Raw genomic sequence first — 23,392 nt, forward strand, 5'->3', positions numbered from 1 at the left:
ATTAAGATCATTTGAATACAATCATTTAATTACGATCAATTGATTAATTTCATTTGATTATGACCATTCGATTACGATCATTTGATTATGATCGTTTAATTACAATCATTTGATTACAATCATTTTACGTATAACCCAAAGGACATGTCTGATTTTACATGATTTTTAAACATCATTTGACCCAAAGTAAAGTGGTCGATAAGTTTGAATGGTAAAAGCGGGTCTTATTATAAAATCCATTATTTTTTAAGCTGTTGTATATCTTTAAGGTTTCTCCAGATGTTTAGTTTGAAAATGTGTAGCAAATAAATTGGTCTCATCATAATAATAACTCATAATGAAACGACATTGTCAATTCAAAATATGACCAAAAATTTCCACACAGAAAAAAATCTGTGTAAATTTCATAACGCCAGAGCTCATCCATTGAGATTTTTTGCTGAGACATTTTAAGACTTATTATTTTCTGCCTCATAGTTAAGATAGCACCCATCACTAATGTCAAATCTTTTGGGTAACAGCTTCCTACAAACGCACTAATTAAAATATTCGCAAAAGATGTACGGAAATTCGCTGCTCTTTTGCGAAACAATTTTTTTATACTGGAAGCATTTGTAATCGGCCTCGTCTTTGCAATCTTCCAAATCAAAAGAGCAACTATTACCCGTTGCTTTTGGCAACGTTTGAGCGGCCATGTTTCTGTTGACCATAGACAAGCTGTCTTTTCTGTTAGTGTTTGGTTTTTTAGATGAATTGATGAGGTGGGATTTGGATGGATGTTGGGGAGGGGTGAAGCTAGCGGCGTGGGGTGTGTTGTGACTGCCGGTGATCCCAATGAGGGTGCGAGGTGCAGATGAATGGAAGTAGAAAGATGATTCGCCCGTCTTTGGTTCCTCTTTGGGCTTCGTGATTGTTTTCTAAACACAAAATTAAGTCATGTATTGAAATTTTACAATACATATAATATTTGTACGACATTATGAGATAATATTTGCAAATTTTTATGACTTCATGGATTTGTGATGCTTCTGTCGAAACATTGTAAATAATTGGTGAGTCGCTTATGCCAATGCTTCGCAAACTGCGAATTTAAAAAATCGCTCTCTCTAAATTTGTTTCTTGGGTTGAAGCTTCAGGCAAACAAGTTTGAGAAACACTGGCTTTTGTGGTTGGCACTTATGGCACGGTATACCAGTTGCATTTAAGTTGAGCTTAGCACATAAATCCGTATATTGGTAATTAAAGTCCATACTTATAAAAGTAGGCAATTTACATAAATTTCAGTGTGATGAAAGTATGCAATTATTTACGTAAATGTCAAATTTGACATGTAAATGCTAACGCATCGGCGTCTAAAAAATTCACTACTTTACAGGTTATCGAGGATTAAGCTGCCAAATCGGCCAGCTTTAATTTGAGCGAGGATAAAGAACAACTGATATACCGGGCCTATGGGACTCAAAAACTGATATAATAATAATATATTATTATGTTTACATATAAAAAACAATTATGAAAAAATATACATTTACATTGATTTGCCTCAAATTATCAGACCATTATTAGAAACTAATTAAGACGGGATGATATATTATATTCAAGGAGGTTATAATAGGCTACTTCTGCTACCCTCTCCTACCAGCTATCATTAGTACAACAATTTAGCGGAATAGCACTCGCACCAGTTGTGTAAGTTTCAAAGTCATGAGGTATGGCATCTTTCTCGACAAATCTTGTAATCGCGTAATGTGACTAACGGAGTTTTCAATTTGTTTATTTGACCTTCATCATTTTTGAACCCCCATGGTTGAGGGGTAAGGCTCTCGACTACGAATCAGGAGGTAGCGGGTTAAAATTCCGGCACATGGCATTTTGTGGCATGTTCCAGAGTGGAAGATAAAACCACCATTCAGAATTGATACATTCCTTGAAATGGGTTTAGCCATATTAGCCAGGTACTTCCCCACCTTTTCACGTCCCCTTCTCACTACCTTCAGCCCCACAACATAAACCAATAAGGGATGCCATAGTCTCACCGGCCCCAGATAATTGGGAGGAGTTGGGATTCTTGTGCGATATTCACGTAAAAAAATAAAAATCCAATCAAGATGGGAGATTTTAAAAATGCAACACTATTATACCCCCACGAATCCAACTTCCTACCATAATATTTAATTTCTTGTGGTTTCAGTATAAACAGAATACATACATATTGTTTGCAACTCAATAAAGTTTTAAAATATAAATGTGGTCCGATAATCTGAGCCGAAATCGTAAGACCTTGATTGATGAAATGCATTCAATGAACATTCAAATATTTAGTTTAAATATATTCTTATATACATTCTAACATTGACAAGCAAGTAAACATCAAACATCAATCAGTCCATTTAATATTTTTTATAGAAGAAATGTTTGGACTTAGTAAATAATGTGAAGAAAATTTTAATCGATTTTTCTATAATCTGGGGAATCAAGACAAGAACTAATTTTAGTTGAAAATATGAGATTGGTTCACATACTTTGGTAGCGTGCATCAGCTCTATCCAGTGGCGGTCTCTGATGGCGGGATTCTGAAGCTCTGTGACCGCCCTCAGAGATGTTAGGAGATTTTTTATTACAGATTCAATGGCCACATATGTCTCCCTAAAAACACAAAACTATTTCATTAATTTGTTTCCTTGTCCTTTACTTAACAGGTGGTTGGTCGAGCTCCCGCCAAATCACGACACCCCTCGTGTGCCGGCCGTAAAATGGCATTTTGCACACCATACGCTAGCTGACAGTAATTTCTTAATTACTCACTGTTATTTAGCAAAGTTGAAAGAGAGAGTACGAAAACAGTGTGCAATATATTTGTGAATGAGGAATACTTGGAGCAGGTGGATAAGTTTGTGTATTTAGGAAGTATGTTTACGAGAGATGGGAAGGCTGACAGAGATATTGAAAGAAGAGTAAATGCAGGTAACTCCATTAATGAAGGACTGAACGCATTTGGCACTAACAAAAAATTGTCCAAATTTCATTGGCCTTGCATTCTGTTTCATTAATCGCATAATACGGATTGTTCATAAAGACATATTCTGATTTAAGAACTTTACTGCCAAGATGGGCTATTATGGTAACTTACCAATTCCTCATCTCCTTATCGAGGGCTCGCAAGTCTTTGGTGAATCTCTTACATTCCATGTCCATGCCCTCCGCGTCTATCTTCTTCCAGGAGGTCTTCTTCCAATCCTCGATGGCCCACTGAACCAGATAATAGTAGTCCCACAGTTGCTGAAAAAATAAATTATATTTCAAAATGTCTAATGCTGGAAATTGTGCGACGCTTACGTCGGTTGCGTACTGTCAGTCACCGTCAGTTATGTCATGATGCAATAATGCCGCACCAATGTCACCCGAATAAGTTGTCTTCAATTAATTAAGTACTGGAAACAATGCCTCACATACTTCAAGCCAATATTTTAACATAGCATCCCAATCTTTGTATAAATTGTCCCAAAGGGGAGGGCGTCAATAATAATTTTATAAGACTGCACATGCAATGACAGCTTTGCACTTAATGCCCTTATACAGATAGTTAGTGCGTTGGTCGACCGACAGCATAGCGCTAACGAGCTGGACCGATGGTCCTCGTACGCGGCATGTAGCATCTCGCGCGCGGTGACGCATTACACTACAGATCTTCGTTCATTCACCTACATATTACCTTACGCGACCGATGTACGCGACCAATGCACGCGACCAATGTACACATCTTACTATTTCCAGCCTAAAACAGCGACAACTATGTAACGGTGAGCTCTGGCATCATTTGTGTAGCCTTTTCTGTACGAAATTTATACGTAAATGCAACTATTATATTTATACACCATGCACTATTGATGAATAGTTTTAAAAACCTTTTTAAAGGGACAGCTGCCAGTACACGTGTACAGGACCACTTGGCGTATATTGGCCATTGCAGAGCATTGGCTGACCAACATCTACCATTTTTTGTTACTCTTTGGTGCACTAATTAAATGTGCTGTACAAATAAATTGATCGTAATCAAATGGCCAATGCAGAATTGGCCCAGCGCATTGGCCAAAAATTGGCCCAACCCTCTGACCCAACGTGCAAACAGTGTCCTATTTTTGGCCCAGTGCATTGGCCCAACGTGTACTGGCAGCTTTAGGTTTTGTGTACATACTTGGAGGAACCTTCCGACCACCACAACATTTAAAAGACTCATTGGCATTCCACAAACTATCAACATTAGAAGATAGAAGAGATATATCCAACATTCAAAATTATCCACAATGCTGTTGACAACGTTGACGATTACCTTCTGGAAAATGTTCATTTCCACTATCCAGTTCGAAACACACGGTCAAACAATCTATTCCACATCCCATACTCAAAAACTAACTACACACAACATTCATTTTTGAGAAGGACATGCACCAAATACAATAATATATTTGTACTTGGTTTAGTTTACTAAATGCATATTGGAGAAAATTAAATCAAACTGTTAATTATGAACCTTCTACCACTGCCGTGTGGAAGATATCTAAGTTATTTTCTCATTTTTATTAAGTTGTTTAATAACAAATTATTATAAGCAATAAACAGTAAACAATAATGGTAAGTTTTTAGATTCTCACGGCCAAAAGCATTTTTGTTGTTTGTTTTTGGGGTGTTATGCCGTGTTGCGCTAACTCCTTCTTTAGCCGACGTTTCGGACAGCGTTGCAGTGTCCATCATCAGGGCAGATCTGGTAGATCCGAAGATCTTCGGATCTCACATCTTCGGATCTACCAGATCTGCCCTGATGATGGACACTGCAACGCTGTCCGAAACGTCGGCTAAAGAAGGAGTTAGCGCAACACGGCATAACACCCCAAAAACAAACAACAAAAAAAAGTAAGCAATAATTGTTAATTGAAGTATGTACAAGTACATATTGAATTATTTGGTGTCTTGTGAATAAGCCGACGTAGCTCAGTGGTCTAGAGCACCTGACCGGACATCAGAAGGTCAAGTTCGAATTCAATTCCCGTCGGCGGCATTTATTTTTAGTCAGAAGATATTCTCAATTTGAATGGATATTTCAGGCGACTAATTATTGCTTTTAATTATTTGTTATCCTTTGTGCTATGCATAAAAAACCTCGTCTTATAAACATTAGTTTATCATTAAAAAAAAATAAGTTGTTTAATGTTTCACTTTATGTTTTTCTTATTATTTATGTTTTTTTTTTCTGTTTGTAACATGAATTTTATGTGGAAACTTTACTGGTTCATGCAAACATGTATACATGTTTGATTAACGAACATTTACATTTTCATGGAGGACTTAGCCAGTCGAGGAATTAAACACACTACGCCTGGGTGGGACCCAAACGCGATGTCAACTCGGCCACCGACCGGTCAACCGGTAAATAGATATAAAAAATAAAAAGTATTAAAAACTAGTGAAGAATAGAGTTGTTGAAATTGAAATTGACTCTTTTTATAGGTTAGGTTTTACGTACTATTGTTTGAGCCTTCAGATCATTATAATATTATATTATACAGAATAAACTTACTTTGGCCATTTTCAGTTCCCTTCTAGTGCCCTGTATGGACTTGGTATCAGGGGACGCTATGTCGAACAGTTGGCAGGATTCATCCAGGCACGAAGCCATCTCTTCAAAGTGAACCAGCTCAAAGTGGGTTTTGTCAATCAACTCGTAAACATCTTCACAATTAATGTAGAAAAACTGAAACACAGTGAAACAAATTGATTACAAATAGAAGTCTTTTTTTTAAGCCTTTCACTTAACAATCAATATCCATTTAATATCCTTAAATGTTCATATAATCCATAAATATCTATTTAAACAACACAAGAGTCCCAACTGCTCCCAATCGTCTGGAGCCAGTGAGACTGTGGCATCCCCAATTGGGATATTTTGTGAGGCTGAAGGTAGTGGGGAGGGGAAGGAAATGTGAAGGAGGAAGGTGGGGTAGTACCTGGCTATTCAGATCTGGTACTCAAACACGGTCAAAGGTGTTTCAATGCTGAATGGTGGTTTTACCCTAAGGCAATACTGAGAGTATCTTCCACTTTGGAAAGTGCCGCAAATATACAATATATTATTTTTAATTACTAATTTGTGAAATAACACAATTTAATCAAATAAAATTTACTTTTGCACTACGGGATTTGAGCCCGCGATATTCAGCTTGCTAGTCGGGAGAAACCACTCGAGACTCCCTTCGACCATGGAGGCCATCAAAAAAATAGTAATTATCCATTTAATGTCAATAAATATCCATTTAATATCAATTTAAAATCCATTTAATATCCATTTAATATCCATAACCAGTCAAACAATGGCTACTAATATTTAAGTCTCTTCAATTTTATTTTTTGAAGTGAAACTTCTTTACGCGCGTTATGCAATTTCGAGGACCGGAGTAAAACCAACTCATGACCGTCATCAAAAACCGTGATCATTTCGCTATAGGAGCCTAGCCAATATTATATACCTAATTTCGGTCGCTCTCCAAACTCAGCTTCGCGGTCTAGAGGCAAAGCGCCCGATTGTCGTCGTGAAGAACCGAGGTTCGATCCCCGCTTTAACTAATTTTTTTTTTCTTTTTGTGATTTTTTTAATAATAATTTTTTTTAAAGTGATAAAATGCTCTCGTGCTGCGACTTTTAGATATTTTGACTATATGATATTTTGGTCGAATACGTAATAACCGCGGTCTAGAGGCAGAGCGTTCGACACTCGTTATGCAGGACCCGGGTTCGAATCCCATATTTTTATAACTTTTAATTTTTTTTTATCAACGATTTATAATAATGTAGTAAAAAATTAGATAAATTTGTTAATTTAAATTTAATTAACTTTACGGTACCTATATGATATTTTGGTCGAAATATAGCTTACAAATCGAGCCGGTAGAGTCGCTCGGTATTTTGATTAATTATTTTTTTTTATCAATGATTTGTAATAATGTAGTAAAAAATTACATAAATTTGTTAATTTACCTTTACTTTAATTTACGGTACCTATATGGTATTTTGTTCAAAATATAGCTTACAAATCGAGCCGGTAGAGTCGCTCGGTATTTATTAATTATTTTTATTTTGAATCATCAAAATTACTAATCAAATATCTCTCCTCGCGGTCTAGAGGCAGAGCGTTCGACACTCGTTATGCAGGACCCGGGTTTGAATCACATATTTTTATAACTTTTAATTTTTTTATCACATGCTACTTATAAATATGTCAATAGACAGAAAAAAAGAGAGAATGAAATGAAAAGAGAAAGAGAAGAATACTAAAAGTTTCACTTCCGTCGTGCGTAGGCTTGCCACACACTGTATTTTTTTTTAAATTTAATATTTGAAAAATATATTTTTTTTTACATAGATAAGTATACAGGATATAAACAAGATATAAAACAATAAAAATTAAAGTAGCCTTTCCTCACCATAAAGAGACAATGCTCTTGTGTTTGGTGAGGGAATTGTAATTCAAGTATATATATATATGTTAGTATTAAGGTAAATAAATTATTAAGAAACAACACAAGATTTAAACAATATTACTTCTAGATGTAAGTAGTGAACGTATTTTGGACTTATAATAGTTTAAGGTAATTTTTTAATTTAAGGTGAAATTCCTGAATATTTTCGATATTTTTTTAAATTTAATTGAAGGTTATTAAAATAAATTATGCCTAGATAAAGATAGGTATTTTGAATGAGCTTAGTGTTAAATTTTGGGATTTTAATAGTTTTCTGGTATCTTGCTGATGTATTGAATTGCAAGTTATGAGTATTTGACTGTATTTCTTTGTAAATTTGAAGTATTGAATATTTTTGATACATTTTGTCTACTGTGGGTACTTTGAAAATTGAAAAAAGAATTTCAGTAGAAAATTTTGACGGTTTTTTCAAAATTACTTTGATTACTAATCTTTGAACTACTTTAAGTGGGTTCAAAATTTTACTATATGTTCCTCCCCAACCAATAATACCATATTGTAACATAGATTGAACAATCAATGGCTGCCTATTTTTCAACATTTATTTTGAATATCGAAATTTTTATAAAACCTGCTAATATGGGATTAGTGATGAAATATGGATAAAGGATTCATTGGTTTGAAACCACAGTAAGCAGTTTACATGTTCCCGTATTAATATTCGAAGGTATTATTTTAATGAGAAAATAAAAAAATACTTTTTTTGATGTTAGAATGAGAAATAATAATTCTTTGCGGTTTGCCTCAATAATTTATACTGGATGCCATTAATAAAATCCTAAAAATAAATAATTTAATCATATTTCATGTTGCTATCGTAACAATCGGTTTAGCTTTAAAAATTATTTTTCATTATGTCAACGAGATAAAAGTGAAGTCACAATTTTCTTACAAATTCCCCAAACAAAACTAATGTATTTTCGAAATATGTATAGAGTTCGCTCAATTTTTCTACGATTGAACTAAAAAATTAAAAATGTGGTTAGCGTTGACAACATTTTTCATGTTTGATATTAAAGTTTTATTATTTAAAAAAGTTGTTTATTTTAAATGCGTACACCGGAAAGATCATTTTATCTAGTTTCTTAAACAGTATTTGTTTTTACAGAATATTAAAAAATAAGATGTACATCGCGCATTTGAAATACATAGAAAACATTGCAAACTGAACAAAAGTGTTAAAAGTACTGAAAGGAAATTAATACCCATAAATATCTGCTTAGTATTCATATAAATATCATTAAATATCCATTTTATCCATACATACATATGCGAATAAATATCCATAAATGAACAGACCCTCTTTAATTTGAAGCCGTTTCGATATAGCTGCATTTGGTGGTTGAAGAGCATGACCTGCTTGGAGATGAGCTGTGCGTGTTTGGTCTGCAGCGACCCCACATTGTGCTTTATCACGGCGGCCAGAGAGGTCAGAGTACGCCACTTCTCTGGGAGGACCTCCAGCTGAACAAGCAGAAGTTAAATTATTACAGCGGCAGTTAGAGGCTCGTTCCTCTTCCCGCTTCGTAGATCAAAGAACAATACCCCGATAAAATGGATGGAAGCAACCAGTGGAAAAGATGATTAAGTCTTCGAAGAAGAAGAAAAGTTTGAAAATTATGTACTTATTGTGCTTACCAATGTATATACTGACAGTTTCTTCTTTCCCGTCTTCCAGGGGGAAAGCACACGGGAGAAAAACATTTTTCTATAAAATAAAACAAATTAACAGCTTTATTCAAATCATAATTAGCTACTTAGGCCCCTTTTTCACAAGGATACTCAACGATTCAAGTATCTTGGCGACTACTACCATGCATCTGCGCCGAGGTTCGTGTACATGTACGCATTGCCTACATCTTGTAAATATCGGCGACGCCATTCACCCGTGACCAGCTAGGCGAGATTGTCACAACTCACATTGTGGAGATTTTAAACATAGTGTAACAATGCATATATAAAATTTAGGTACAAGGGATGGACGAGTTTGGGTTCTTTTTCAAAGGGGTACTAAGGAAAAACCAATTGGAACCACTAGCACAATCAGACAGGATATAAAAATGACAGCTATAGCAACTGTTTGATTGTGAATGAGGTTATGTAGTATTATGAAGTGTTGTTGTTTTCACATTTCGAAAATTCAGCAATGATGTGTGTGATTTCAGTAGCGAAGTCTACGAACTGTGTGTGACAAGTTGTTTGCGACTAGTTTGAGACATGAGTATCGGATACTTGCATATCCCTGTGGAAAAAAGGCCTTAAATTATTATATTATGTTTTATTATACCTACATAAGTACTACATACTACTCCTCTATTTATTTTCTTAACCTTATTAGCTGATTTATTTGTACAAGCCCAACATGAGTACAGGTTCTTAAGATCTAACGAAGACATACTTAGCACGCCTCTTTGTGTAATGGGCATTGTTCGGTTTTTTCTTCTTAACAATAACTGTCCAATAAAAACAGAAAAATCTTACCTGGTCACAATTCTCCTCGGGGAAATCCACCCCATAAGCCTTAAGAACCTCAATAGTTTCTCTCAACGGCTCAAACATCTTGTCAATGCTGGTGGCCTGGCGCTCGCGCACCTTGATGAGGCAAGCCATCACGCCCAGCAGACCCTCGTAGTCATTCTCCGACAGTTCGATGCTCAGGCAGTTGACTGACTGCTCGATGAAGTCTTCCATGTCGTTGAGACTGGGAATTATTACGTTTATTTTAAGTATTTATTCGTCGCAGGTCAAAGAACGAATGTCAATGATGTCATAGTTTATTGAACTCATTCCATGCGAACCGCCATAATTTTAGGCGGCTATCTTAGATGGCCTTCCCTCCGAACCACCATAATTTAGGGCGTGTTTATTTTAACGTAAAAAGTAGTATGCATTGACATCTTAGGGTTTTTTTTAGTTATATTGAATATATTTTTGATATTACACATCCGCACACAATCTTGACAAAATCGAGAATATCCTGGCAGAGTCTGATGAATCCGATATCTAAGACTTGACGACCTTGTGGAGGATACACGTTTGATTCGGAATCGCGTTTTATAAACTTTCCGAGTCTAACTGGGGGTATTGTTTCAACTTCAGCATTTATACTAGGAGCAAAGAAGGAGCTACGTGCGAACGGTGCCAAGTAGCACTGCATGTCCCAGAGTGCTTTAAGGAGTACCACACTGTACAGAATTTAGGCTAAGGTTTTTTGTTATATATTTTTTGTGTTATTGTATTTGTATTGTATTTATTTATAGAACCTTAATAATAACATTTTTACTTGTTTATATTTTACATAAATACCTAGAGTGATTCAACATAATGTGTCAACATAATGAAAAAAAAATATATATTTAAACAAAAAAGTTACGGCATTTTTACTACATTAATATTCAGGGCGAGTTAGCACCAAAATTAATTCAGTTGCTTGGTCAGTTCAGTTAAAATAATTTCGGATTTGGTGGGTTAAGATTGCTTCAACCTTTTTGGTGCCTAAAGATTTCACGTGGTTTGCCCCCAGCTCTTCGAAATGATATCTAGATTTTGCTTTACAGCGCCCTTGAGGTGTTTTTGCACAAAAACGGCGCTATACAAGTCATCCAAGTATTATTATTATTATGATTAGGGCATGTATAGATTTGTATTCCTGTTAAAAACGGGACCGCGGCCTTGAACAAATGAATTGACAGATTTTTTAATAAACTTTCAATAAAATACTAATGTTTTATCGCGACGTGTTCATAAAAATTTGAATATTTTCGCATTTCGGCATTATATCATAACAGAATAAGCGCAGCTGCATGAACATAGGTAACAGACATAAGTCTTCTTTTGTTGGATATGTGCTAGGGATACACGGGGATTCAAACGGTTATTATCTTTGTAATAGTGTCATACCTGTGGTGGACAAAGTCAATGAGGTTCTGCTTGAACATGTTGCCCCACTTGCAGGCCAGGTTGATGAGGGCTTGCCGCATGTGCTGCATGTCCAGCTGCAGCCAGCCATTGAAGAGGCGGTGTGAGGGCAGCTTGTCGCACTCCACGTACAGGCTCTCAAACACTTCTATCTGAAATCACCATTGTACTAAAGTGTACTAATAACCAGCACTTACAATTTGGTTTTGTGCAGGCGAGGGCAGTTTTTTGGCAAAACTGAAGCTGGGTTTTACCAGGAATTTTGACAAAGTTTAAAAGGAGTATGTTATTTCTACGTAGTAATGTAATTAGAGGAGTTTTTTTCAGACAAGTTCCCCATCCCCCCGTTGACGGCGTGATCTCCTGCGTTTGTGAGTCTACCAAAATGATGAAAATGACTGACTGGTTGGTGCAGGCGTCTCCTTTATATAGTGCCCGATCAGACTTGAAAAGAAGCCCTTGAAATTATAACGAGAGCCACACTATCCTCATCACGCTTGTATGTACACAGTTGGCTGAGAAAAGATCGGAAACAGATTGCCGCTTGTTTCCCGGATACGAGGGATGGACCTTGTTACCTTCATTCCAGAAGAAATCCTGGAAGAACACGCCAGAAAGAGAATGCTACCTTCAATCTAGAGAACACGCCTGGAAGAGAATGCTGCCTTCAAACATAAAATACGTATTCGTAAAGTTCCTCTTTTTTCTCTCTCCCTGTCTTACTATGCCAAATAAATTGACTAAAAGAAGCACTAATTCTAATTTTAACAATAATCTCTCTGATAAAGCAGTATCATGTTGTCCGGCGAATCCTGAGATTGATTTTCTCGTGCTCTCGTTAAGGTAGGTGATATTAATATACGCTTAATATGCGTGACAGCGAATGTGAATGATAGAAGAAGTCAGGGACGCCTGGGGAAGAGATGGCACGGTCAAGTGAACCAAATACTTGAGTCGGGCCATGTCAAAAGTCAGAATAACAGAATGGGATGTATGAATGTGATTTGATCTTAATTCAGTAAGTTGTATTTGGGGAGCGTTTTTTTAAACTGTAGTTTGTAGTTACATCAAAATTTGTCACGCATCTTGTGTTTATATTCACCTTACATTATTTAACAATAATATCTGAGTTTTATTACCATTTCTCACCTAGATACAAAGCAATTGACAAAAAACCGTCCTCAATTACGAACACTTTGTTTACAAATTTAGAAGATAATTCAATCATATTACTGTAAAGAATGTAGGTCAGAGACAATGCGAATGTAGGGTATAAAATGCCTGTGTGCGTGTACGAGAGTCGCTTGCATTTTTAACTGTCATACCAATTGTACTTTGAATATTATACTAATTATTGGAGTCTATCTTTTATTGTACCTTTCTTATAAAAAAACACAAACATTATAGCTATTATAAATTAACTACTGTATAGGTAGTGATACACAAGGTCACAGTTACACACATTATTATAAAATTTAGGCCCATACTGGATATAGCATCCACCGTTGAAGGAAGGGTGTATTTTTTTATATTAGCTGTACACAGTAGGCCCTTTGGAGGGTCTCTTTAGGGAAAGGAAAGAGAGGAAACTCTGGGAAGGCAAAAAGGAATGAGGGGTGGATAGAAATCTGGGGTCAATGTATCCAGCAGTGACGAATGTATAAATCCATCTCTTCCACTGCTGTGCAAGGCGATGGGTTGAGAGAGAGTACAGTTGGAGAGGTCAAAAGGTCTCCCTCAACCAGTCCCTCCTGATCCGACCCACCATGCAGTAGATGGGCAAACGCATCCGCCACCAAAACCTAGACAAATCTCAGCTCACAAACCCGGGCACCCCTGCTAAGTCACCAAATGCAGCAAACCACTTGGGGTGACGTATGGCAGGAGTGTGGGATATCCAATAATGGACGGCGGTACCTATACCCGCCTCGCAAATTAAAAAAAATGTGTGTGGAATAAGACACGGTTTAAACGACATACTTGTTCCTTGAAGACTTCCAGATTGGGTCTGCAGAGAATTGGGATCTGTTCTTCATTGACCTCTTCCAAGTCTAAGTCGTCCATTATCTCCCTGGTGATGACCTTGCCATACTTTAGAAATAGGCTCAGGAATTCTTCACGGTCATCCAGCCAGAGATAGGAATACTTGTCATAGATCTAAAACAAGTCATTCTTGCATATTTATTTGATCTTTTGCTTCTTTCTTGAGACTAACACTAAAGCTCTTCTTCCGCAGGGATACGGAAGTACCTATCAGATTCTCGACTATTCAAGTATCTTGGCTACTACCGCCATATCTGCACGGATGTTCACATACACCATACAATCTCTTGTTAAAGAGAATTAAGTAATAATTAAAACTGAAACTCACCTCAATATATCGTAATATATCCATGACTGTGTAATTTAACGCCTCCATTATCTTTTCTACCATATTTTTTATAGAAACATTTGTATCTGCTTCATCTGAAATACAAAGAAAAAATTCACTCATTCCAAAGTGATGTAGAAATAATAAAAATCTTAATTATTGAAAGTTAGTTACCTAAATAAGTTGTTTTTCCTAAATCATCAGCGACTCTTTGAAAAACTTCCGATTGTTTCAAAATATCTTTAACCATTTGTTCAATTATCTTTTGCAGGCAATCTTCATCATCTTCATCTAATGTTGGTTTGAATACAAAATCTAAGAACAAAAATGATTTAACATGCAATTATTTTAAAAGAAATTGTTAAATTTTTATGTACATATTTAACCTTTTTATCGCGTTCTTGACGTACATAAAATATCTTTTGTACGCGGCACTCATTTGACAATCATAACTCATTTTTTGAAACTGCTATTAGCTCTCTTATTTCGTTACGGATTTTTTTTTTATTATTATAAACGCCCTGATGGGCTTTTACATAATATGTATTTTACATGATTTACTGCACGATAGAGTGACAGCAAGAGGTTTTTAGATAGCAAAATAAAACGCTTTAAAAATGGGCATAATACATGATAGATATAAAGTTGCAATAAAATGTATAGAATATAAGAAAGGAAAGAGAAAACGAAGAAAAATCAGAAACTAGTTATACAGGGTGTCCGGGGTGAAAGTGCAGTAACTTCGGGAGGTGATTCTACATGATGGTAGAAGTAAAAAAGATAAATAACTTATTTTGAAATTTCAACTTTTAGATGTACTATTATTACATTATTATTGCTTTTGGATCATTTGAAATGGACCGGCCGATCCTAGAACTAACACCCGAGATTCAAAGCAATACTTCAGAGATTTTCAAAGATTTTGAAAAAACGAACATTTACATTTTTATTTATATAGATAGAAGATTTACAAACATCATTCAGGTATCTCTTAAATACTGCTAAACTATATTAAATATGTCCATATTTGTGGTAGATTTGTCGAATGGAATGAATGATGGAATGAAGGAATGATGGAATGAAGGAAAGAAGGAAAGAAAGAAGGAATGAAGGAATGAAGGAATGAAAGAATGAAAGAATGAAGGAATGGAGGACTGAAGGAATGAAGGAATGAAAGAATGAAGGAATGAAGAAATAAAGGAATGAAGGAATGAAAGAATGAAGGAATGAAGAAATAAAGGAATGAAGGAATGAAGAATGTGTTACATTGTTAAACCATCATCATCTTAAAATTGTTTTAGTAAACAAATAAGATGATTTTTTGCATAAATATATGCCAGTAGCGTTGAAGGAACGTTTTATTCGTGGACACATATATGCGCATAGCAGCGTATGGGTTAACAAGTAGGTACATATCACCTATTTTATTACCTGGTTAAATTTACGATGTTTAATTAACAACAAAAAAATTTTACAACTCACAAGAGCACACCTGTATGTACAGTGTGAAGACAGGTAAACTATATCGTCACCCAGTTGGGCAGCGTTGTTAGGTGGGTTAAGGTAGGAGGTATAGGAAGGGTTTTATTAATTTAATATACTACTTTACTTTGAATGTTTAAGTAGTCATTAATAAAAAATAAAAATGAAAAAAATTGTGTGGATCTAGAAGGGACCCGAATTATATGAAGGAGGAAAAAATTTACCTGGTTCTTCGAATTCTACGATAACTTCCATGAATGGAGTGTTAGGTCCCCTTTCCAAGTCCATATTGCTGGTAAATACCCTCAAGCTGGTGGTGATGGCACCGAGGATGACATTGGCGGTCTAAATAACATTCACGACAATCAAATAAATGCATATATCACTTTATTATGATACAATTTGTACAAGTGGTGATTGATTATACAGGGATTTACAAATTTGCATGTATTTTTACCTAACTAACTAACTAACCATCACGGCGTTTCCCCACACGGGTAGGCAGAGAGGACGGACCGCCAAACAACTCGCACACACTCCTTGCCTCATTCACATTCATACATACTATTCAATTAATCCCTACTCTTGACATGGCCCTACTCAAGTATGTGATTCACTTGGCCGTGCCATGTCTTCCTCGGGTGTCCCCGACCTCTGCTACCATTCACATTTTCATCATATATTCTCCTTACACTCCGTTCTTCGCTCATTCGCTCTACATGCCCAAACCATCTAAGCATCCCTTTCTTGATCTTACTCATTACGCTTAAATCAGCCTTGCACTGTTTGCGGATCTCCACATTTCTCACATGATCATACATGGTTTTACCACACATACGCCTCAGGGATCTTACTTCTACAGCATTCAGTCTATTTTCATCCTTAATCTGCCAGTTCCATGCCTCACTTCCATACATCAAGGTAGGTACCAGCACTCCATTGTGGACTGCTAACTTCGCTTCTTTGGACAATTTTTTGTCTGAGTAATGTATTTTTACCTGAGAATCAATATAGTGAATATAGTCAGTCCACTGTTCTGAACCAACAGAATTCTCTTCCTCATCCACTTTAAAACTACTCGGTCCTTGCGGTTCCTCTTCGGCAATGTTAACTTCAATAGATTTTGTTTCAGCCACACCTTAAAACAAAGGTAATAATGATTTGATTAGTGCATAGAAAGCAGAAAAAAAAATCTGGTAATGTTTTTAACGCCTTATATAGTAAAAATCCCCAATCAGACGAGTTTTGACTTCCGTTGAACTCTAATATTGTATCATAGAATCTAATTCAAATTGTTGAACTCGATCGCTTCGTCAGCAATCTTGGAAATTCCTTCATCCAGGTGATAAAGACAGATCATGGACAATAGTCTTGATAAATTCGGTACAGCTCGTTTTTGACTTCCTCGTCGGTTTTCACATTCAGAAGTAAATTGATATAAAATAAACTTCATTTCAAAGTGGAATTTTCCTATTTTACATTTTTCTTCATTCTCCCAATTTTCCCCAATCACGGATCCCGTAGTAGATTCCATAGTCCGGGTTCTGGGACTCTTGTGCGCTATTTGCGTACACATCGAATAAGACTGATACCTACCTGATTCTTTTGTTTGAATGCTGGTACGAGATGAATGTCTGCTCATCAATTTGGATTGATGGCAATCTTCAGCGGGTTGAGTTACAGACAGGCATTTGCTCAACTCCTGAAATCCACACTAATAGGTTAACATTATTTTTTTCTACAAGTAACAGACCTTGACGCGTATTTTGAAAGTACACGGTGTTAGAATGCAGAAGTGCATACTAATCGCGTATACATTCAAATCTAAATAGTATGTGGCAGTGTTGGAGAGTTGAGCAACAATCGTGGATATTTTTTAAGAACATACGCTTATAGGCTGTCTAAGTAATTAGATTTTAAAATAATAAGATTTTTGAAATAACTAATATTATTACACATTATATTTTTTCTAAAGCATATTTTTAAGGTATATACAGTGTTAGAACGCAGAATGTATACTCTCTAAAGATTTTATTTCTTAATACTTCTGACACCATGCAGTGCTAGTACACTATGGGTGCGTTTTGGCCTTGAATACATTCAAAATACGCATGCACTAATTGAGGGTAGAAAGTATTGATATTGATAGATGATAAGTATGAACAAATAGTGCTCACTTTCTAAAGAATTTATTTATTATACTTCTGAAACCATACAGTGCTAGTACAATACAAGTGCGTTTTGGCCTTGTACACTTTCAAAATACACGCACTAGTCCTTTCATTTTGCTCCCGATAAAGTATAATAATGAAAAATCCACCTTCCATTAATCTTTCTCTGGATCATCATTTAGGTAATTTTGTATTTTGTCAACCCACATGATGCAACCAATATAATATAGGTTTTTTCATCTTTTAACCTTCATCAGCTCGCTAGGACAGCAGATCGATAGTCCTAGCAAGCGGAAGTGTGACTATAGAAACCACGAGCAGATAAAAGTTTTGGCCATTTGATGAACTTCTAGCTTCTTTTTTCCATCAGTGCTTAAATAAATGCTTTGCAGACGAATGGTTTGCCCAGTAGTGCATCTATGATTTATTTTTTTTAAATGTGTGAAGGGATTGAATAATAGGCTTAACGAAAGGACGGTACGACGGCCGAGCCTTTCGAAGCGGTGGCTTCAGTTTGTACCTGGACCGGCCAGCTGTCTAATGTATATATATATAAAATGCCTTTAGTTTAATGTTCAGGTTTCCATATCATAAAAAAGAATCATTTCCATGTCATAATAACACAAACCGTTCCGATGTTGATTAGTATCTTTATAACCTAACCTGTTTGTAGATTGCTTTGTGAGGGTTGAAGAAAAGGTCATAATTCAACATTATGATATTCCGTATGTCCGTGTGTGCAGTCTGTATATTTTCATACCTGTAATCAATACAAAAGGACACCATCTTTTAACATCTTGAAAGTCGGATTTTCGGCCAACAAATCACTAAAAACCAGAGCGTTTACCGCCTTTGTTGCGCTGTACGCCATCTGAGTGTAATTTCGTAATTACTCACTTGTTTTTTGCAAAACGATGTTTTTGCAAATGGTACTGTCTTACGAGATAACATGTTTATATATTTATAAAAATGGTATGGTTCCATGATGTTTCATCATAATGAAAATTCAGCACACCTGTAAAAAGTGATATAGAGTCAGTAAAAGTGATGAAACAAAAACTAGGTTTAATAGTTACCTATGTAACCTATTTAACCTAGTTTTTGTTTCATCACTTTTCATGACTATATATCACTTTTTGGAGGTGTGTTGAATTGTCATATTGATAACATACCCGGTCACCGAAACAACCCATCCTGAAATTTTTACTATTTAAGGCTTAAAATCTGTTGAGAATGGACCAATCTGAAATGGCGCCATAGTGTGCGTTGGCGTTGAACGGAAGAATGTGAATGGTTAACTGTTTTATAGCAGTTGTAATCAAAATAAAGTATAAACGTCACGCTGATGGATCGATCCTTCCGACTTATTCACTCATCAATTATACAATAGTTAAAATAATTGGTACCTCTTGGACTTCCTAGCAGCGTTTTCTTCAATAGCCAGCAAGTTCATCTTGCCGTTCTTAGAGGTTTTGTGTCGCTCGTAAAGGGGTGCATTGCTCCAGACCTTAATGGAGTCAAAGCATTTCTTCATGTTCTGCTGGGCCGTCAGCACGCGCAGCTGCAACTTGTTGATTATTGTAAATACAGCTTCTACATAGTCTTCAACTGGAAAACAAATAATCACATTGAGAAAACAAGAGTCTGGATATCTGATTATTGTAATATTAAGAAACAAATTGTATACATTGCAGTAGAAGTATAGAATAAGAAAAACAGGATAAAATGATTTGTACGAAATCTCACCGTCATCATTCCAATTGAGTTGCAGCAAGCCCGTCTTCAGCATTTCATCCACTTTGTTTATTTCCCTTTCAATTAGAGCCACTTCAGATTTATGACTTCCCTTCCTGATATTGTTATACCAATCTATTGCGCGGTTCAACTTTATAGTTTGCCTCTGTGAAAACAAACAAAATACTACTTAGTTAGCAGTAAATATCATACCATTGCTATCTGTAGTGATCCCAACCATCATGAGCCATCATAACACAAATTTTTTTTTTTTTTTTAAGAAAGACAAACATTTCCGGGTTATGAATAACCTGAAAAGATTTGAAAATCACAGGAAGCCGAAAATGTTGCTTGTGTCGTGTTGGAGGACATTGACAGCCGGGAATTGAACTCAAAACCCCTGGATAGGAACCAGACGCGATGCTAACTCAGCCACTGACCAGTCATATAAAATATCCTTGCGCATGCCGGGATTTGAATCTGTAACCTCCGGATATGTTGCCAAGTATCATAAACACTCAACCACAGAAAGCATTGTTATTTATATTTAAGAAATTTATGAAATGGGCTAGTAACCCAAAGTGAATGAATTCCACTTGTAAGTAAAAGGGAAACCTATATTCAAAGTAATTACAAAAAGATTAAGAAGTAGTGTCTACCTACATGCAAAACTTCGCTGCGGGAATAAAGTTCCAGGGCTTCAGTCGGAATTCCATCTTTTTCCAAAAATAGTATATAGCGTACCTCGCGTAATAGGCAAACCAGCTGGAATGTAAAAGAAGCGACAAGTGTATTTATTGCAAAGTTAGGCGCTAGTCAAATATTACTAAAAACTGTAAATTTTCTGTTTATTGATTTAATGGGTGCTGTACAATGGGATGACTCTGATCAATTTGCAACTTTGAAACTAAATATCTTTTGATTAAATCATTTGTGTGAGAAAATTTTCTTATTTTCTGTCTTATTTATTGCACATGTTTACTATCGAAATGTGTTCGGTGAGTCAAAAAAAATAAAAAAATGTAAAAAGTCAGCTTTTGGAGTGGGGCGACTTTGATACACTATTTTTTTATAAGCTTATTATAATATTCAAGTACTTATATAAATACATCAATAGATACTGATATACTATGTATACAATATAAATGCCACGTAACTATAATGCTGCGTATACACAAGAGAAAAATGTGAATAACATTTGCGATTGCTTCGATCCTTTCTTATAAGTCATGGTTCAGCTCGGTAGTTCGGCTTGCGTGTTTCGACATGCACACTTATAATCGATGATGATTTAGAGTGAAACGGCTTAACAATTCAACCATCAATATGATTTTAACATAGCTAGAAATCAACTAATTTGACACTTATTTTCAAAGGATCATTGTACACATGTTGTCTGAAAAAATAATCATTAAAAAGAAGCGAGTAATTTCTGAGTTGTAGCGAGAATTACACAGATATCCGTGATGATCAAAGTCGTCCCATATTACGGTACCGATCTTTTCACGTAGGTACAGTGACCATGTGGGTAGATAACCATTTGCATTAGCCCTCATATAAGTATTGTTTTAGAACCGTGCAAATTTTCTAACTTACCTCATCGTGGAAGTTCAGTTTCAATAAAGCATCTTTCTTAACAAGAAGATAGTTGTTTAAATACTCAAAACAAATGCTTGGGATAGATTCCTTCCACCTGTTGAAAAGCTTTTCATCAAAATCATTCAATCGTTTCAGAAGGTCCTCATATTTAGCTTGTATTTCTTTGGCACTCTCAGATGAAACAATTCTGGAAAACAAAATATAGTTTTTTAAATTATTTCTAATATTTCAATAATTTCTGTGTAAAAAAATAATAAAATATGTCATATTGTAAGGCCATACATATACAGGGTGTTAAGGGACTTACTTGACTTATTTTAACTAGTGATTCCTGACATTATTTGAGGAAAAACTATAAATGAAATATTAGTCTCCGATGACATAAATATACAGGGTGTTAAGGGACGTACTTGACTTACTTTAACTAGTGATTTCAGAATTAATTTATGCTTTATTGTACAAAAGAATCGATACGTCTAGACTTGGATTCAAAAATGTCTAATTTTCAGGTGAGGAATGGAATGAGATACGGAGTCTACTTGAAGTCGACATAATGTAGTTTTTTAAAAGTAACAATGTGATACTACATGATTACTACGTGATTTCATGAAACTACATGAAGTGAATGATAGAAAAAGTCGGGGATATCCGAAGAAGACATGAATCATATAATTATTTGTGGTAAAATAAGACGGAAGTGATGAACGAAAGAAGAGGTGCAAGGAGAATTTATGACTTGGAATGATGGAGAAAGAAGAGATCGAGAACACCCGAGGAAGACATGGCAAAAATACTTATAACAATACAATAATATTATTTCCACCTCAAAAATGCACCCAGTTGACAGGGACTCTAGAATTCATAACCTCAAAATTATACCCCAAACCATTTTTAAATCTCCGAGCAATTCCGGGTACACGTCAGCTAGTACGTTATAAATTGGAAATATCTTACGGATCGTCAATTTGCACAAATTCAGCCATTGGAGTTGTTATCCGTTGCCGCAGTTTGAATAACCACCAGAGCATTCCTGCAACTGGAGGATAGAAGGCATCAATCATTGGCCTACGTTTAGTCTTAGTGTAAAGCTGAAAAAACACAATTAATGATTTATTACCTTCTCAAATTGTTTTAAAATTTTTTAGTTTAATCTTAACTTTACAAGAACGCCGCCTGTCTGCACAATGTAAAGACAGTGGAACATGTTGCGTGTCGTATCTTGTGATTTTCCTGTTTTATATTTAAATTCAGTCAAGCCTAAACTCTTTCACTTTCTCATGTTATAATCTCGATGTGTAGAGCCTTTTACATTATCTTTTTCTGTCTATGCCACCTTTTATATTAAATATTTTTGTCTATGGCACGTCATAGTGTAATGTTGTCATGAATTTCGCGTCTATAATATCTTGTGTCTGTGGTCACATCAAATATTGTTTTGTTTATAAATAGCGTGGTGATTCCAAATTAGAATTCAGGAAAAAAGGACCATTTTCAAAGCCAAAAGGGCTTTGAAAATTCATTTTCCCACTGTAACCGTCTCTCTTGCGCTCTCCGAGCTCACCGACTCGCTCTGTCGAGCCAATACAGTCCACCAAATACTGTACAGTCCAACTACCCTGGCGTCACACACCACTGACCACCTGCGCTCCCTGACCACGTTCTCCATCCTACTCTGCCCTACGACCTACCTGTGCCCCGCCCTAACCTGCCGAAACCCTCCTGACCTGCATCTCTACCCACTGACACCTACACAAAATGGAAACCTACCTTTTGGAACTGGAGAAGCTGGGAATCCTCCAATTGAGGCTCTCCAAACATTCATGAAAAATATGACAAGAACGGTCACAAAAACCCACCAAAGAAAGGTGACTTTTTACCCGGATGGGGTGAACCCCTCGAACTGCAGGACCTCGGTCTCCCGGCCATCTCCGTCTCCAGGATGAGGTCGGGACCCGCCCGCACTAACGTCCCGATGGTCCTCGTGCAGCTCACGCACGGCGAAGAGGGAAAACAAATCTTCAACATCACCCACATATTCCACCTTCGCATCAAAGCAGAATTCCTCGACCATAAATCAGCCCCTACTCAATGCCACCGATGCCAACTATTCGGCCACTCCGCCAAAGGCTGCCATCTTCCACCCCGCTGCGTCAAATGCGCGGGGCCACACTTCACCGCCACCTGTGCCAAGCAGAGAACTGACGGCCCGGCCACCTGTGCGAACTGCGCCGGCCCACACCCGGCCAACTTCAAAGAATGCCCCAAACGCCCAGCACCCTCCACAGCCATGCTCCGTCGAACTGAGGTACCTCCCCAAGTCACATTCACCTCCCACCCAGTCCAAGCATCCACATCCTATGCCCAGGCATTAAACCCCCCACCCCACATCCCCCCTCCTCCCCCTTCCCCCTCATCCCCACCCCCCTCCAACCACCCCCCGCTCCGACAAACTCTCCCCCCAGCCTTCAGCAACCCCCTTTAATTTTTCAGATCTTTTCAAAAATAACTTCTTTTCAAAGATCGGCGAACTTATCGCTGATCTAGTCCCTAAATTCCAATCTGCCACCTCGCCGGCAGACTACCTC

At 36.5% G+C, this 23,392-nt stretch overlaps 1 protein-coding gene across 1 annotated transcript in view; it reads right to left on the reverse strand.

Moving 5' to 3' along the window:
- Positions 1 to 23,392, reverse strand: part of LOC149417085 (dynein beta chain, ciliary-like) — a 119,233-nt gene that overhangs the window by 79,987 nt on the left and 15,854 nt on the right. Inside the window, exons 12-29 of the mRNA XM_089641377.1 lie at positions 21,762 to 21,895; positions 20,805 to 20,994; positions 19,872 to 19,973; positions 19,221 to 19,374; positions 18,881 to 19,082; positions 18,138 to 18,234; positions 16,900 to 17,005; positions 16,302 to 16,441; positions 15,528 to 15,648; positions 13,996 to 14,136; positions 13,822 to 13,916; positions 13,431 to 13,607; positions 11,433 to 11,602; positions 10,014 to 10,233; positions 8,832 to 8,996; positions 5,576 to 5,749; positions 3,131 to 3,279; positions 2,523 to 2,646 (exon numbers count right to left, since the gene is read on the reverse strand). Of these exons, the coding sequence (XP_089497503.1) occupies positions 2,523 to 2,646; positions 3,131 to 3,279; positions 5,576 to 5,749; positions 8,832 to 8,996; positions 10,014 to 10,233; positions 11,433 to 11,602; positions 13,431 to 13,607; positions 13,822 to 13,916; positions 13,996 to 14,136; positions 15,528 to 15,648; positions 16,302 to 16,441; positions 16,900 to 17,005; positions 18,138 to 18,234; positions 18,881 to 19,082; positions 19,221 to 19,374; positions 19,872 to 19,973; positions 20,805 to 20,994; positions 21,762 to 21,895 (2,661 nt within the window). The remainder of the gene's footprint in view (positions 1 to 2,522; positions 2,647 to 3,130; positions 3,280 to 5,575; positions 5,750 to 8,831; positions 8,997 to 10,013; positions 10,234 to 11,432; positions 11,603 to 13,430; positions 13,608 to 13,821; positions 13,917 to 13,995; positions 14,137 to 15,527; positions 15,649 to 16,301; positions 16,442 to 16,899; positions 17,006 to 18,137; positions 18,235 to 18,880; positions 19,083 to 19,220; positions 19,375 to 19,871; positions 19,974 to 20,804; positions 20,995 to 21,761; positions 21,896 to 23,392) is intronic.

The sequence above is a fragment of the Hesperophylax consimilis genome, chromosome 16, assembly GCF_061612785.1.
Source record: "Hesperophylax consimilis isolate HC1 chromosome 16, BYU_Hcon_1.0, whole genome shotgun sequence".
In the NCBI taxonomy this organism is placed as follows: Eukaryota; Metazoa; Arthropoda; class Insecta; order Trichoptera; family Limnephilidae; genus Hesperophylax; species Hesperophylax consimilis.